At 41.8% G+C, this 18866-nt stretch overlaps 1 protein-coding gene and 1 long non-coding RNA gene across 5 annotated transcripts in view; one reads left to right on the plus strand and one right to left on the minus strand.

Annotated features, from left to right (window-relative positions):
- akap7 (A-kinase anchoring protein 7) overlaps nt 1–18866 on the plus strand; it is a 62461-nt gene that overhangs the window by 13879 nt on the left and 29716 nt on the right. For 2 of the 4 annotated variants that reach the window (XM_073934029.1, XM_073934030.1), the window contains exon 7: nt 91–238. In XM_073934029.1, the coding sequence (XP_073790130.1) occupies nt 91–238 (148 nt within the window). Of the gene's footprint in view, nt 1–90; nt 239–347; nt 3617–18866 lie in introns of those variants that run through there. The other 2 variants (XR_012396289.1, XM_073934028.1) reach the window with 2 other exon arrangements.
- On the minus strand, nt 3735–11749 carry LOC141379516 (uncharacterized). The gene is made up of 4 exons (XR_012396296.1): nt 10693–11749; nt 7492–9596; nt 5232–7308; nt 3735–4795 (listed from the first exon to the last, which is right to left on the minus strand). It is a non-coding gene; the product is annotated as an uncharacterized lncRNA (long non-coding RNA).

The raw sequence follows: 18866 nt of genomic DNA on the forward strand, positions 1-18866 counted from the left end.
TCCCAGCGTCGTCTCTGTTCCCTCGCCAGTGTGTGTGTGAGACCTTCTGTTTGCTGTAGATTAATGCGTGTGTGACGCGTGTGTTCACAGGGTGTTAAGAAGCTGGACCCGGCGCTGTTCTCTGAGTTCGAGAGCCGTGTGTTTGGAGACGAATGTGTGTGTAGAGTAGACCTGTGCTCAATGCTGAAGAAGAAGAGTGAGGATGGATACTATCACTGCGAGAAGAGCGTCCGCTTCAGTGAGTGACCACTGCTCTCTCTCTCTCTCTCTCTCTCTCTCTCATTTAAAGAGATGCTGGTGAACCTGAGCAGAGCTTCTGAACTGGTGTCTGTTCTGTTCTTTTGCAGACGCAACACACACCACTGCTACTTTCAGCTTCACTACAGTGATGTTTATTCTGTTCATCTTGAAAGATTGCATGTTTGCCTTATTGTGTTGTTATGAAAGCTTGTGTGTGTGTGTGCGAGTCAGTTTGTGTCCCTGTGTATATGTGTGTGTGTGTGGGTATGTATGCGTGTGGATGCTTGTACGTGCATGTCAGGGAAAACACAACCACGTATTTTGGAATTAAGAAGATTCCCTGAAGGGTGGTTTATTTACAGTGCAGTGTGTAAGTGAAAGGTGTGATTGTTAGGGAGGACGGGTGGGTGCTTTGACAAACCTGTCCCTCCAGACTACATCCTGGAGAGGCCATCAGCATTCCCGTGGGAAGCCCTGGCTTGATGTTGGACTATGAAGTGGAAGTCCTGGAGTGCTAGAAACTACCTGGTGACACTGGGATTGTTATTCTTGGCCGTCGCCCTCCACTGGAGTGGGGCATGGTCTGTCACCAAAGAACTTCTGACTCACATTCTCCCTCGTGGACCTGGGAGAGGACCGCTCCCAGGCTGAAGTTGGAGGCATAGGTCTGGAGGATAAAAAGGCTGTTTAGGTCTAATGCATGCAGTACTGGCGACAAGGCAAGGGCAGTCTGGAAGGCCTGTTCTGCTGCTGGGTTCTAGTTGACCCTGTCCGGCTGCTTTTTTTTCCTGAGGTCTGTCAACAGGCTGAGTACAGATGAAAAGTTAAGGATTAAACATTGATAGTAGCGGCTAACCCCAAAAAGGCACCTACCCTGGGATTTAGTAGATGGCCTCAGCGCCTTCTTTATGGCTTTCACCATTGCCGACTGAAGTTGGATGAGGACCCAGCCGATGGTGTACCCCTATTACATTGCTTCTGTAAGTCTGAGGTGACAGTTCCGGGGTTAGCTGTGATTCCAGCCCTCTGTAACACCAATAGTAACTCCACAGACAGGTAAGATGGTCCTCCCAGACCTTGAGTGGATCACAACATCATCTAAGTTGACCGTCGTGTATTCCTTTTGAGTTCAGAGCAAGATGTGCATCATTTGTTGGAATGTTGCTGGGTCCCTGTGGAGCCCAAATACAAGGGCCCAAGGCTTTCCAGTGGCTGCCAGGTCACGTCTGGAGTGAGGCAAACCTGCCAATACCCCTTTGGTTAGGTCTAAGGTGCTGATAAATAGGGCTCCATCGAGCAAATCCAGCGGCTCAGCCACTCGAGGCATAGGGTAAATATCTAATCTGGATGGGGATGGCTTGAGGACCTATAAAATCTTCTGGATCTTCTCAGATGTAGCCAGCCAGTGAGCATCAGTGACATAGGGTAGGAACAGTGCTGAACGATGACTATCGGTGGTGTAAAAATCCCATGGGTGATGACGGTGGTCCACCTGTTCACAAACACATCTTTCAACTGACTGACAAGGATCTGCAGCTCCATCTTCTGGGTATCAGCCAGTTTTACTCCCAGGTAGACTACAGAGTGGATGGTCTTAGCGAGAGCCTCAAGCTGTCTGGGTGGGGAGATCCAGTGCTTCCGAAGGCTGATGTGGTACTGTTGCTCCTCCTGGCCATGCTCTAATGTTACAGGGAGGTGGGCAAGTAAGGAGCTTCTCAAAGCCAGGCCAGTCTCTTCTAAGGAGGAGTGAAACGAGTACAACCTACACCATCTTCCAGTGGCCAGATGCAGGGGCCGGCTGGTATTGTGATGACCTATGCAAATATATGGCGGGGGTTTTTGTGCGCACTGTGTTCGAGAGGTGCTCTGCCAGTTGCCAGTTTGGACTTACCCTTTGGGGTTGAGCTGATGTTGTGTCTCCAGCAATACAGGAAAGGCTGGCTTGCACCTGAGACGTCAGAATCTAACGGTTAGATAGTTAGCAGTCGGCTACTGTCTGAACTGGTGTATTTGCATATATGTGCTGATTGGCTGACGCCTCCATCTGCGCTTGAAAAGTTGAGAGCGCCCCAACTTCTGCAGCAAGCAACGCCGCCGAATCGGTGCAGACGGATCCACAGTCAAGTTCGGCAAAGCCAAACGATAACTATTCAAAGTGAAAAGGAAGCATTGAAGCTGATGCCCCCATATGAATATGGTGTAAGGGATCCTCATACTAGTGGGAGCCTGGAGCCGTTGAGGAAGGGCACACAGCAGCCACTCTCAGCCTTCTCAGAAACCTGGGTAGCGCTGGGGTTCCCTCCGAGGAGCCAGAAGTGGATAAGGCTCATGAGTTCTGCTAATTGGGTTTGTACTGAGAATGAGTCTTCATATGTCCAGCTGGCGAACTACTGGGTGGCACAAACTGGCAAGAGCCCAACTCGAACCTGTATCTCAGACTTTAACTTACCATAATCCTCAATTTTTGTGACATCGAGGAAATTAGCATGCCTGCTTTGGCTCCCTGGTCTTTGGCCACTTCTCTCTTTTAGCAATTACTTCAAAATTGTGTAGATAAGTGTCTATATCATCCAGGTCGCTGAGCTTCAGATGTTGATGAGTGGCTGGGCGTGTCTCTGGTAGCAGGATGCGCTCCGCGAGCTGGAAGATCCTCTGTTACAATTTTTCTTGCCGAACTGCGAACTGTCTAAAAAACATCTGCTGCCTGATGGAAATCTCGGCTAGCCGGTGGATGGTGTCTTCCATGACGTGGGGAATCCCTGACTGGAGCAGAAGCCGGAAGTGAATATGAGAGAGTCCTCACAGGTTGTGTTGTGTTTTTCCACTTTCTCCTGCCCGCACTCTACAAACACGGATGTTGGATTTTGAAAAGATGCCCCAGACGGTGTGTGCATGCCTATGTGTATATGTGCGTGTTTGTGTGTGTGTTTGAGTCCCTTCTGCTACTCTTTACATGCTCATCCTGGAGTTCAGAAGCTCTGCTCTTCATCATGTTTTAGCTCTTGTGGTTTGGTTTTTGGGCTCAGGTCTGCAGCCGATATACAAACTCTAGATCTTTCATTTCCTTGTACAGTAAAGAATGCCACAGTACTGAACTGACTGCATTTCATTAAGCAAAAACACTACTACTACTTCTACTACCAGCACAACACTATGTCCTACCTATATTTTTAGTACGCACACAAGACTTGACAGTTTTATTTTCACTCTGTATTCTGAAAACACACACACACACACACCAGACGTTTAGCTTGCATCTTCAGCGCTGAGCAGTAATTAATAATCATCATGTTCTGGTGTCAGTGATGTTGTGGTTACTCATCAGGACTGTTAACCTCCTGTGATTGGCTGCCTCATTAAAGTGCTGAAACCCCAACAGTTGTTGTATCATTAGTGAACATTTAGGAATTAGTGCTAATAACATGGATAAAGCTGCGCTCACAATAAAGTTTGATAATACGAAATTCTGTCATGCGGCGCTACGAAAAGGGGCGGGATTAAACAAGATGATTAGACATTAAAAAAGCGAGCGATTGCTCCTTGTTTTAAATCATGTTTTGATCCTCGGTTGGTCTCACGTAGTCAAGTGATGCAATTTCGCAGGTCAGAGTTCACCAATCTTGAACTTTGCACCGCAGCAACCTGCGAAACTTGACGCATGACCCTGAGTGTCCGGTCTGACGGATTCGCAGGGCCGGCCCGTGGCATATAGGCAAATGCTAAGGGCGCTGTACATTCAAAGGGGCGACAGAACAGTTAACCATGTTAAGTTTGTTATGTTTTTGATATTCCTGACACACATTCAGTGATAGATGGCAATAACTTAAAAACCTCTTTGCCTAAAAAGATCTAAAGTGTGTTTCCTACAAAAAGACAAAGCTGGTTATGTTTCACAGCTGTCTTTTTCGGGTTTTTTTCGGTCGGCATTATGACCACTGCTCCGTTTATCCGGAGACATGGGTTTAGCCGGGAGAGCTCGCGCGGAGTGGAGCTCTCAGTAAGGGACCGTCGGAAAAGTGCTTCTTTTTTTTTTTCTTTTTCTTTTTTTTTTGCTCTGTCCTGCGTGTTTTATTTTAAACACAACTAATTTTCTCTTAAATGTGCACAAACAGTTACTAAAGTAGTCAAATGCTTCATTCATTCACATAGATCTGTGCATTCTTACATTAACACCTCTGTTATCAAACAAAACACAATGAGAGATTCATTTGCTGCTCTTCACTAAATAACTACAGTAACTTTAATCAATATGCAAATACAATTAAAAGTTAAATAGATTTTGTAGCTTTATTGAATTTCTGTATAGGCCATTGATTTTAATAAAATTTTATTTTATTGTCAATATTTTCTATTGTTTGCTATGTATTCTATCATTTAAAGCTATTTGTTGTCCCTTATTTTTTACATCCCAACGTTGACAGATATTAATAACGTTAATTGCATTGGCATATTTATCTGACATTTTCCCAGCTTGTAGTAGTCGATCAAAAAGCTATTTAGTTTCTTATGACTATACACTAGCAGTGGAATTTACTGCGATGTGACGGGGCGCCACCTGAAATCTTGCCTAGGGCGCCAAATTGGTTAGGGCCGGGCCTGCGTATTCGCGTGCGTATGAATGGGAGGAAAAGCCCATGTGACCGCAGCTTTAATCACATTTCATAAACACTAATTAGGAATATCTTTATCTTTTTTCAACTCATTAACAAACAAAACATGCCGCTATCAGTTACTTATATTAGTCGACAATGAACAAAGAGTCAACAATTCATTTTATGGGTCAAAATTACAGATTTTTCGGTCTCTATTTTCATGGTCTGTTTGTTGAATTCAAGTTACATTGCATCTACATGCCAACTAATTCTCATTAGATTATAAGTAGACTGTTAGGTTGGGGTTAGGGTTTGTGTAAGTTGAAATGTACTGGCAAAGTTTCTCATAGTCAGTGAAATGTCTGTTGAAGGGGCAGCATCAGCAGATATTAAGCAGACAGTCTACTAATACTCAAATGGACCATCAAAATAAAGTGTCGCCCATTTTTTTTTTATGCCAAACCTCATTAGAATATTTAGTAAAGATGTGTTGTAAATTTCACCAGTTTGTGAACTTCCTTTTTGACCAGTAAAATAGTAGATTCATTGCTAAGAACTTAATTCAAACTATATAGTAAACAAACTTTATGGTGGCTTGAAAAGCCGAGTCTGAAAGTTCGAAGTTGTTTTAAAGTGTAAATAGCTTAAGTAGTTTTTATGAAAATTAAAACAGTTGGCATGGATAAGTACATATATGTTAGCATGTTTCTAGCATGAATTAGCATGTTGTTAGCATGATTCTAGCATGAATTAGCAAGTTACTAGCATGATTCAAATCAGCATGTTACTAGCATGAATTAGCATGTTGTTAGCATGATTCTAGCATGAATTAGCATGTTACTAGCATGATTCTAGCATGAATTAGCATGTCACTAGCATGATTCTACCATGAATTAGCATGTTGTTAGCATGTTTTTTAGGATGAATCAGCTTGTTTCTAGCATGAATTAGCCTGTTGTTAGCATGAATTAGTATGATGTTAGCATGACTAGCATGTTTCTAGCAAGGTTAGGATGTCAGTAGCATGTTAAAACTATTAGCATGTGTTAGAATAGCTAGTCATAGTCTATGGAGCAGTTGCTAGAGTGCTGAAATTGGTTGCTAGGGAGTGGTTAGTAAGTCTAAAGGTCATCAGTGATTGGCTGCTGGCTAGACTGAGTTGAATGAGGCCTGACTCTAGTCTGTAGGACAGTCTGATGCAGTTATGAGCTCACAAAGGTTGACTCGATGTTAAGTCAATGGGAATTTTGGGAATTTTCCGGGTCGTTTTTCAGAAAACCGAAAGTCGCATCAGTTAGAAAAGATATAGCAACCCGAGTCAGACCAGTTTGAAGGTTTGACGAAAGTTTCATGTAGCTTGAAAGGGTTGGGAGGAGATACACTTTAAAATTAGTCTCAGAAGAAAGAAGAAGTTTAAGTGAGATAACAGTATGTTGGCTTTTTAAGCCACTCTAATAACTTTAAAGTGACTATCTCAATGTTTAGATTAGTTTATAGTATGTATCTCATACCAAAATATTGTCCTAAACAGATCTGCTATGGTGACATTTCTATTTTAGAAACAGTTTCTATGGGGTGGCACGGTGGTTAGCACTGTCCCCTCACAGCATGAAGGTCACTGGTTTGAGTCCCAGCTGGGTCAGTTGGCATTTCTGTGTGGAGTTTGCATGTTCTCTCTGATTTCCCCCACAGTCCAAACACATGTGCTATAATTAAAAGAACTAAATTGGCTGTCTGCAAACAAACATGTTCATTAATGGTGCTGTTGTGTGACTGGCACAGAGCAACATCCATTGATTTGAGTGAATTCAGTCTAATGTGTCACATGACTGTGCTGCTGATGGAAGTTTTTGAGCTGTTAGAGTGATTTCCTACAGGACAACACTAGAGGGCAGTGCAGACTCACTCACGCTCATCTCTCTCAAGCTGAGATTAACTGGAGACACACATCGTGTCACAAATATCACTGTCAGACACACACGTACTTACTTACAAATGACATAAGTAAATACACACAAACACACACATGCACACACACAAACATCCAAGAGATACAAAAACCAACACATACAAACAAACACACTCACAAACAAATCACATAAGCAAACACACATGCACAGACACTGACACACACACATCACATAAACAAATCACATAAAACACACACATGATCAACAACAAACAGACACACACACATAAATAAAATCACTCAAACACACATGCAAATGGATGAAAACAAACACACACAGACAGACAGACACACACAGTTGCACACAAAAACATACCGATGGACACAAACGCAACAATCAAGCATGTACACACACACACACACACACACAAATAGATTAACACGAAAAACAGAAACACGTGTACACACACACACACCTAAATAAACACACAAACCCAAATGGATTAACACAAAAACAGAATCACACACGCACACAAACACACACACACACAGAGTTAAATGCACACACTGTGACACACAAATACACACATGAATAAACACACAAACACAAATGAATTACCACAAAAGCAGAAACACACACACGCATACAAACAAATCACATAAACAAACACACTCACACACACATACAATCAGTGTGTGTGATAAACGTTGTGTCAGCTCCTCATCTGCTGTATGATTATGAGGACTCACAGCATCAGATATGAGCTGACCACAGTCCATCTGCAAACTCTGCCCAGTGAAATCATCAATCAGTGACTAAAGACCTGATGATAATCATTACACTCCTGATGCTTTAGTGTTGTTTGTTTAAAGCAGGAATGATCGACACAATCCTTAATACAAAACAGAACGGAGTTTGTTTACACACTAACTATATTCTTCAGCGTGCAGCATTTATGCTCTGCAATAATGATATAACCGGGGTTTTAAAGGTGCAGTATGTAAGCTTGACACCCAGTGGTTGAACGAGGTATTACACTCCCGGTTCAATACACACCCAAGCACAGGTTGCCAGATTAATGACACTAACAGGCTGATTTAAGTCGTGTTGTAAATAAAAGCAATGACACATGATAGAAGGAATATTCTCAATATTAAAAGCAATCTTTGTCCTAAACAACAGCTGAAACTGATATTTTAGAAACGGCTTCTATTTCTGAACAACAGAAAACTCACAATGATCAGCTCAGGTGCACCTCATGTGCGTTATTCAGTGTTAAATGCTAATAATGTGAGTGTGAATGCCATTTTACATCACATTTATTGCCATACTACTGAAAGCAGCAGCAGATAGTTCACCTCCAGTGTTGGGTGAGTTAATTTATAAAAATAAAAGATTCCAGATTACTGACTACTACTGGAAAATTGTAATCTGATTACATTACTAGTTACTTCATGCAAAAAGTAATCGGGTTACTAATGACTTTACTTTGAAGTTACTTTTAAAACATATTAAATATACCTATAAACTATACAAAATATAAGGCAGCTCTTCCAATTCTGTTTTTGTACCCCTTAGCCCTTACAACCTAGGGTTAAGGGGAGGGGCTTAAAAATTTACCCCTAAGAATTGGGACAGCTCCACAGCACCTGCACACGTCATCATATGTCCTCGCGATCTGATGCTTCATTTGAGATCAGACGATCGCGACTGCTGTAGTGATTGCAGTTGTGTTGTCTTTTGGTATTTATCTTCAAGACATCACTGAAGGCATATATCATGTCATCATAACGATCTAACGTGGCAATACGATCGTAACTGTACTGTGTATTTACACAGTGGCCATATTCATCAATGTAAACACACCAAAAACAACACTAACATTAAAGCAGACACTGTGAAATGCATATTCCCAGACACTAGACTTTTCTGACAGGGTATTTGAGTGTCATCGAGTGTCAGAATTAAGACTGCTGCATAGGAGTTATGATTACTGATTATAGATTCCGAATAGATTTAGCAGTATTTATTTCAGCGTTTTTTGTTTTTTTTTAAAGCATGACGGTAAAACACGAACACAGTTATGAATATATTAAGACGTGTTTGTTTGTTGTAAAAATTCGTAATAATGATAAAAAAAATTGTAATTAGTGGTTCTCCTTACTTCTGGGTGCCTTTGTGGCTGGTGTTTTCGGGGAAATTTTCTTACCACTTGGTTTCGAGTGTGGTGCTGAAAAATCTTTGTTTGAAGGGGTGTATACCCCTTGCCCTTAGCCCTACGTCTTCAAGCTAAAGAGAATAGGGACACCGCCTTCCCTTCACGGGCACGGGCAAAACGAGGGGTAGGGGTAAGGCGAAGGGCTAAGGGGTAGAATTGGGATTGGGCCTTAATGTTCACTGAGAAACTTTACAATGGGTTGATCACAGCAGCTATTCAAAAGACTTCAAGAGATAATTCGGGCAAAACTTAAAATTCTCTCATCATTCACTTGTTCCAAACTGGTTTGTCTTTTTTTTTTAACACAAAACAAGACATTTAGAAGAAAACTGGATATCTTTAACCATTGACATCCATAGTATGCAAAAGCACTGCAGTGTTTGGGTGTTCTGTGATTGTCGAAGGTAATTAGTCTGCTGGAATGTGTGTATTCCATACAAAGCATAAAGCTGATTAGTCAGTTCTTGTCACGTGACTCGCGTTTTTTAACTGGAAAATATGAGTAAACTTTTTCAATATGTGCTCTAAATATAAGTGTGCAAACCTGTGCTTGCAGAAGACGCGATTTATGAATGGCCCCATAAGCAACTACGTTTCTAAGCTAAGATACCTTCACTCCCAATCCTGCACAAAAATCTAATTTAATGGTGCAGTAGGTGATCTGCCAAAATGCTAACCGCTTAGTATATTATCTTTGGACGGCGGGGAGGGACTGTGATTCAAAGCCACACCCCCTGAAATCGCGACCGCGTGCACCGCGTCACAACAGCCGACAGACAACCCACTAGTTCATGTCATTCGCCAGTTAGTTAGTGCCAGCGCCGTGCAGGAATTACATGTATTACTTTGCCACACTTACATGCTATTTCAAAGCGAATATTCAGAGTAGCATGGTTAACAGTATAGGAAGGCTATCATTCTTCAAAAATGACCCAATGTGAATATAAAAGCAACTTCAGCTCAATAAAGCAGGCTAGGCGGAATAGCGCTATTTACTGGTGTTTTGTTGTTAAACTAAATATAAATCTACATTATAGATGCTGTCAAAGAACCTTATGAAACTGAAAATAACCACATCAATCTTTCACCGGGAGATTTCAGTGGCTGAACAACACGTCTGTGCATAGAAGTCATTCATAACACAACACAATCTAACAAAAAATAGTTTAAAAACAGAACATGACCTGTCTAACAGTGATACTTCAGCCATGGTGTCGTCCTTCCTCCAGCGTGCTAAAGTAACTCCAATATTGATTCAGGTTTTTAAAAGTTTCAATTCAGCTTTTGATTTCTCCCTGTCCGTGTCGTGACCGCGCGGCCGCTTTAAGGGTGAATTATACCCGCGCCTGGCTTTACAGTAATCGGCCCGAGCTCGGCTGTCCTTCGGCGCTTCCGGCTCCGACTCGGCATCTGTGAGCGGCCCGTAGCTCGCTCTGAGCGCATGCTTTTGTGATGCAGACGGGCACGCGCTAAGAGCGGATCTGCGAGAACAGATGCGCAGAAGTCGGAATCTATTTGCTGACAGACAGTCTGACCTGCCTATCGGAATTAAGGGAGATGATGGTCCGACTCTTTAATTGGATGAACATTTTTTAGTTTTATGCTTTACCCTGAATATAAAAATACAAATAAACACATTTAGATCATTTACTGTAATCATTACTATTGGTCTGTGAAGAGACTTTCAACCAGCACAACAACACATGTTTCTGAAGACAATCACCTACTGCACCTTTAACCTGTTTAAGCTGAGTTGGGCCGTCATGTTTTTAGGCACTGGTGTCCTTCTTGTTGACGAGTTGTCATAGTATGCTTTCTGTTCAATTGCTTGAATAAATTGCCAGTCGAAGCAAAAGCAGTGGAAAGTTCTTTAGACACTGGACATAGACTGACTTTCACAGCAATATTTTTGTTTTTATGCTCCCTGAAGTCAAAGTAATGTCTGTATTTTCACTCGAAGAAGCAGCCACTCTCATCATAAACCTTACCATTTGACTGGAGTGCAGCGAGTGCACTATTCTGTGCTTCTGAATGGCTGTATTTACATTTCTGTCATATTTCATCTGGTGCAAATTGCGTATCACTGCAAATCTCATCACCTGTCATGTTAGGACACGGGTATACAGTGTAACCTGCTCACCTAATGTTTGCGCTTGTAATATTTATATTATTTGCTGATTAATAACCACCTCATGTGGAACTCTGAATCTGCATCTCATTTCAGAGTCTGCTACTGTCCAACAGAGGTCGCATTTCGGTCACGGACCCATGCTTTGAGAGCCTTTCTGGCTGAATGAAAATACGCTGTTTTCCAGCAAGGCAACGCGGGGTGCTGAAATATAATTGGCTAAACCAGTGGTTCTCAAACTGTGGTACGTGTACCACTAGTGGTACGCGGGCTTACTTCTTGTGGTGCGAGGAGGAATCCCTGAGTAATGACAGAAAAATGTATACAATTTTAATCATTTGATGCGTACAATAACACCTATGTGGTCAGCATTGGCTGTTCTCTAAAGCCTACGATCAAATCGATGTGTTTAAAATGCTTACTTTAGTCCTTAATCAGCTGCTAAAAATCAATACAAATGACGCAGAACTAGAGAAAGAGGTGCATGGTGCTTGCAGAGCAGATACGTGCTAGAGCAGTGGTCCCCAACCCCTGGGCCACAGACCGACACCAGTCTATAGATCAATTGGTACCGGGCCACACAAAAAAATTATTAATTATTTCAGTCTTATTCATAATCTCAGTCTGAACAATCATTTATTTAGAAAAATCTTTTATTTTGAAAAATAACCAAATTCTCTTGTTACATCTCGGTCACTTGAGTGCCAAAATTGAACACACAGGCTAGCAAAATGAGTAAGAACTGCAGCACGACATGCTCGCGTATTCCAGGCATCCCCAGTTGAAAACATCTTAACTTTTCAGAATTTCGCACCGCGAGTCACATGACAAGAACTGACTGATATGATATTTTGTATGCAGGGGCGGACTGGCCATCTGGCAATTCTGGCAAATGCCAGAATGGCCGGACCAATTTTTAAATGTGGGCCAGTCAGTTTTTTTTATTTTTTATATGTATTGTTTTTAAGTGCAGACAGCTTTTATCTCTTGCTAGATGCTATTATGTTGACGATAATAATAATAATTATTAATGTTAAGCATTTGGCCCAATCGGCAATTGCCGCCTGGTTTAAAGATGGGCCAACCCAATCCGAGATTACCTGGACATAATCAAAATCTGACAAGAATGTCATATTATTTCACCATCTGTACACCAAAATTAATAGTGAACGTGCGTGTCCGTGGGTGGGGCTGTGTAGGTGTGGCAATTTGTGTCAGTGTGGTAATTTGTGTGGCTACAGTGCCAGGGCTGAATTTTTGTCCCAGTCCGCCCCTGTTTGTATGGAATATAATTTCGTTGAATGAATATGACTCTGTCTCGTTTTCGAACTGTGCAGTGCTGTAGCTGCTTAATTTAGCCAGCTACGCAACTTTATTTTATTACTGTTGATTATGGTGGTACTTGGAGAGACAATTTTTCTCTGAGGTGGTACTTGGTGAAAACACTTTGAGAACCACTGGGCTAAACCGTCATTGTGCAGGTTAAAAGACCAAAACAAAGACAGCCGGCACGTGACACATTCTCAAAGCAGAATATCTGACTCAGCATTGTTTTTCCAGATAAATAGGAACATTCACTGATCATGTTTCTGAAATATCTGCTAACATATTATGGTATTTTATGCTTCAGAGTTGTCAAAAACTCACATATAACACCTTTAAAGGTCATGTTGTTAGACGTGAGCCTGTAATGCAAGCAGAAAATCTTTGTGTTTTTATATTTGTATGATTTGAAGCATTGAGGAGAATACTAAACAATAACAATGGAGTAAAAGAAGCATTATTTTCAGCAAAAAATGTAGTGGAGTAGAGTAAAAGTACTCTAGTAGTAAGTATTATACTGCAAAATTACTCTATTATTATTAAATTAATCTAGCTTACATTCGTGTTTAAGTCATATTGTGTGTGTGTGTGTGTGATTTGCTCTGGTGTGTCTTGCTCTCTCTCTCTCTGATCTGTCTGCTGTTATCTGTGTGTGTGTGTGTGTGTGGATCAATAGTGTCTCCTGATTCTGTGATCAATACCTGCAGTCAGGATCAACCAGCTCTAAATATAACCTGAGCGATGTCTTTATATGGCTCGACTGACTGCCCAGACCACACTCACACACACACAAAAAACACACACACGGTCACACAGACAGTTACACAGCATTACACACAAAGACAGTCAGACAGGACACACAAAGATACACACACATGGTCACAAACACACACATAAACAAACAGACACAAGCACTCATGCAAATGGGTGAACACAAAATAGTAGCAAACATACACTCATAAATAAACATGGACACAAACACACAAATACACACACAGAGTCGCACAAAACTCCCACACACACCGGAACAGACAAACACAGAAGCACATATCTTGTGAAGGGAAACGATCGCTCCGTGTAAGAAACTGAACATTATTTACTAAATTATTAGTTTTTTTGTTATTATTAGCATAGGAGGCTCAATAGCTAGCACTGTCACAAGGTCACTGGTTCGAGTCCCGACTGGGTCAGTTGGCATTTCTGTGTGGAGTTTGCATGTTCTCCCTGTGTTGGCGTGGGTTTCCTCTGCATGCTCCGGTTTCACAGTCCAAACACATGCGCTATCGGGGAATTGAATGAACTAAATTGGCTTTCAAGAGTTCACACTTAGCTGATGATTGATTATAAGGCTAGTTTGGTGTGCTGTCCCGGGAGAGAGCCCTGAGCTTATAAGATCCTCAAGCCTTGGGCCCCCTCCCGTTGCAAGGCGAGAGGGGAGTTTGAGCTCAGGTAGATCTCGATGACTCTTGCTTATTGTACCTAAGTGTCAAATATGGATGCTGATGGTGTACTCAGAGTTTAGCTTAAATATTTTGGATTAATTGTTTAGAGTGCTTGTTTTTGAACTGTGGGGGGAAACCGGAGGACCCGGGGAAAACCCACGCGAGCACGGGGAGAACGAGCAAAACTCCGCACAGAAATGCCGTCTGGTTTGGAAAGGAATTAAACCAGGGCCGTTCTTGCTGTGAGGCAACAGCGCTAATCGCTGGCCACCGTGACGCCCGTTTGAAAGGAGGGAAAGTAGGGTTGGGTGGGGGGGTTTCTTCAAGACGAAGATATTGAGATGAGAAAAGTCTGGTTATTTATAGTGAGTTAAGGATCGTCTGATAGGATAATCAGTTATTAGCTAAAGTCAGAACAGCTGTGGACAATCATAAGCACGTGATCCTCTCGAAATTTGTTTGTAAATAAACTTCACTTTATTGTGAAGAGTGTGTGTGTGAATGTGTGTGTATGGGTTTTTCCCAGTACTGGGTTGTGGCTGGAAGTGCATCCGCTGCATAAAACATATGCTGGAATAGTTGGTGGTTCATTCCGCTGTGGCAACCTCGGAAAATGGAGACCAAACCGAAGGAATGAACAACAAACAAACAATTAGCAACAAACAGTTTCTTACACCGACCGATGGTTTCACTTCACAAGACCTCAGTGTGTCTTCAGGAGCCACGGTTATTGAATCCGACTCGTTTGCATGCGTTTATCTGTAAAGGTGCAGTATATAAATTTGACACTCAGTGGTTGAACTAGGTATTGCACTCCTGGATCAAAACACATGCAAGCGCAGGTTGCCAGATTAACGTGAGTGTACCTGACTATCGAGCCTAAAGGCTGATTTGGACAGTTTTCTGAATAAAAGCAACTGCCAAGATAGAAGGAATATAGAAGAAAAACCGACTGTTTTGGCGTGGATCCGAGCGCGATTGCTGAATTCACATCAGCCAAATGAACCGCGCTAACTGGGCAAACGAGACATAGGTGCAAGCACCCTAAGAGTAGCATTATGAATATTTGCTTCACAGCCTCAGATGAGCTCTCGTGAAGTGTATACAGCTCATATAAAGAGCATTGCTGTCTGTCTCTCCGGATTCACTTATAATACTCCTGCTGTGTGATGCACATCTGCACACACACAAACACAAACACACACGCACGACTAATGAGACTAATGAATTAGATGAACGCATTATTTGCTTCCTGCAGGGGATTGTTGGAGTATTTCCAGAGCAGATATTTATAGATGACCACACACACACACACACACACACACACACACACACACACACACATGCATCACTTCTTGTCCACCCACAGATCTGTTGTTTTCTTACATTGATGCACAAAACTGCATTGATATCTGGATCTAAAACCGCAGAAGGCACACTAATGCCAAGTTCAGACTGTCTGATTTTCAAAGTCGTCGTGTCACAGATGTTTTCACACTGCATGACTATCTGGGCTAGCGTTTTGTCGCTGCTTTGTTTACACTGCAAGATGGATCGGCGACAGGGACTTTCATATTGCATGACTTTACAATTGGAAAAATCGCCAACTTCGTCCAAACTATGTCTCACAGCCAAAAACACGTCGTATATCTTTTGTTATTTACTACATAATGAGAAAGAAGCCTTTAATGGGGTAGAAAATGTACATATTTGCTCACCTGGGTTTGAGTTAGAAATTCCTCCTGAATTTTCTTTTTTAACTTTCTGTATGAATCGTCAAACAGACACGGCTGCTCCTGCCAAATTTCCACTAGTTTTTCCTCCATTTCTTGGATCCAAATAAACCAAAAATTGGCGCTTTTAACTTCTCCCCCAGCCTCCCACTGGCCTGCAGGCGCGCACACACACACACACACACACACACACACACACACACACACACACACACACACACACACACACACACACAAGTGAATGCTGCTCTCTTATTGGCTGTAGGTGATTGCCGATGTTATTTAGAGTCAAAACTCATTTCACACAGCATGATTTGAATCATCAAATACTAACTTCTAGTTGATCATTTGGTATCAGAAGTGGCTTATATGAAAGGCAAAGGCCTCTAGATGACACATATTTGAGCACAATAAAACATGATCATGCCTTGATTATTAATGATTTGATTAGGACAGTAAGGTCTGACTCTGCTTAGACAAAAGTCTCATCACTAAACAGAAATAATGTCCAGCATAGAATATAAAGTCCTGCTGCAGTGGAGACAGAATGAATATTGTGTCTGACTCCATCATGAGCTTGGAGGACTGCATCCATACATCTCTGCACTGACTCAAATCACTGATTAATAAAGTCATCTGGAATGGCAAAGAAAGCGTTCAGCAGGACTCCCAGAGTTCATTAACATTCTTTGGATTCATCTTCAACGCCTCCTCCTTCATCTTACCCCAGACATGCTCAATAATGTTCATATCTGGTGACTGGACTGGCCAATCCTGGAGCACCTTGATCTTCTCTGCTTTCAGGAGCTTTGATGTGGAGGCTGAAGTATGAGAAGGAGCGCTATCCTGCTGGAGAATTGTCCCTCTGCTGTGGTTTGTAATGTAATGGGCAGCACAAATGTCTTGATCCCTCAGGCTGTTGATGTTGATCATCCACTCTGCAGATCTCTCGCACGCCCCCATACTGAATGTAACCCCAAACCATGCATTCTCCTTCACCAAACTTGACTGATTTCTGTGAGAATCTTGGTCCATGCTGGTTCCAGTAGGTCTTCTACAGTATTTGTTATGATTGGGATGCAGATCAACAAATGACTCATGGGAAAAATCCACCTTCTGACACATTCCCAAATGATCAACTAGAAGTCAAGATATTATTTGTTGCTCTTACAACTGAGAATGACGTTTGTCAGATAGTGTACTGTTCTTTACTGTTTATTGCACATTTAAATATCAATATAAAAATTACGTAATCTCTCCCTCGATTTCTGATTTTCAAAAAGATACAAAACATATGCGTTTTTAAAGGAAAACCTATTAGTGTGGACATGGCCTGAATAAAGAGGTTATCTCGTCAATGGCGGGGAAAGAGTAAAATGTTACGTAAACAATGTAGCAGCTGCTTACACAGTTATAACATGATTGCTCCATGAAGCCATTCTTTCAAATATACATGTATTATTCTGGTTTGACATTGAATCCAATCTCTCTATCATCTGTAATCAGAGAGTGTTCACGGTGTCTGACCACGGCTCATCTAGGATAAGCTTATCTCTCTAATCCTCACCAACACAATGGCTTTTCAAGATTCGACTTCAATGTTCCTCCATTCTGCTTCTTTCTGGAATGATCTGAGAAGATTTCTGCCTTAAAGGGGATTTATTATGCAAAACTCACTTTTATAAGAGGTTGTGTGTGGCAGCAGTGTGTGAAAATAACCAGCTTCTAGTGGTGGTCTTCAGAAACACTTTGATTGACATTCTCCTTTTGTACGTGTCATCAGAGGGGGAAAGCCCCGCCCACTAGTGACTATCTCTGTCTCATTAGCATAAACAGTGAGAAGCAGCAGTCTGCTATTAGAGTTTTGAATCTGCCACTATACTGACACACAGGCGTTTGTAGCTCCGCCCTCTTCTGAAAAGAGCACAATCTCATTTGCATTTAAAGCGACAGTCACCAAAACACCACATCAAAGCCTAAAAGGGGCAGTTTCAGAGAGTTATAATACATTATTTGTGGGGTATTTTGAGCTGAAACTTCACACACACACACACACACACACACACACACACACACACTTTAGAGACATCAGATGCTTATTTTACATCTTGTAAAAAGGAGTGTAATAGGCCCCCTTCAAAATATTCCTTGTGTTTTAGATCAGTGGTTCTCAAAGTGGGGGTCGGGACCCCCAAAAGGGTCACAGGACAATGAAGGGGGGTCGCCTGATGATTTCCAAAAATAAAAAAATTGTCGTTTATGGTTACTATATAATTCAGTATATAGTTACTATAGTAGCTTATGCCTCGTTTCCACTGACTGGTACAGTAGGGTACGGTTCGGTTCGGTACGGGTCACCTTTATCAGGCTTGCGTTTCCACCACAAAGGGTACCCTTTTGGTGGGCGTGGTGTACGACAGAAAGTTTAAGTCGACGTCATGCTCGCTCGAATAAATGTCTATAGTAAAGCTGTACGGGTCGTCCACATATCATATGAGAAGCACTTCTCACAAAATAGATGCTTTATACACATAAATACTTGTTTATAAATGTTTATTACTAACTTTTCTATGAACATGAGTTGATTATAACTGCAGATCAATGACAGTGCCAAATAGCCTACTGTAACGTCTGCAATTATATTAAATAAATACATAAATGCAACATATATGAACACATACAGCCTCTTACAGTCTCCGATATATTATTAATTACAAAAAACTACACACAGCAGACATTTAGTACTTATTTGAGTTCAAAAACACATGCAATATGGCCCACAGTCAGCGCAAACCTCTCATCTGTGTCTGTAATCTTCACCAGCACATGTAAGTTCTGTTAGAGAGTCATTTTGTCATTCCCAGTTCATATAAGTCCAAAAGGCGAAGATAAACATGGCAGTTTGTTCATGATTAGGTCGCTAAAACAATTTTGCTCCTGTGTTTTGACGGCTTCTCTTTTTTTTCCACGTTTCACTCTCGCTTCATTCTCGCGCTTGTCCTTTTTTTCTGAATGGATCAGATGACGGAGACACTTCAGTAATCGCACTCACGTTATTATCAACAGCTCAAGAAGTTCGTTATATCAAATATAGACGCGGCACAAGCTCCCGGAAGAAAGCGAATACCGCTCGCACTTTTAGACGGGCTCGTAAAACAACAACAGGACACGGCAGATTTTTCTTCTTGGCTTTGTGTCTGTTCTTCGAGACGACGACAAGGTGTGTTTGAGCCCGGGTCATCCATGGCTGGTTATTATATTTATATAGTATTTCCATGTA

The sequence above is a fragment of the Danio rerio genome, chromosome 20 (genome assembly GCF_049306965.1).
Source record: "Danio rerio strain Tuebingen ecotype United States chromosome 20, GRCz12tu, whole genome shotgun sequence".
In the NCBI taxonomy this organism is placed as follows: Eukaryota; Metazoa; Chordata; class Actinopteri; order Cypriniformes; family Danionidae; genus Danio; species Danio rerio.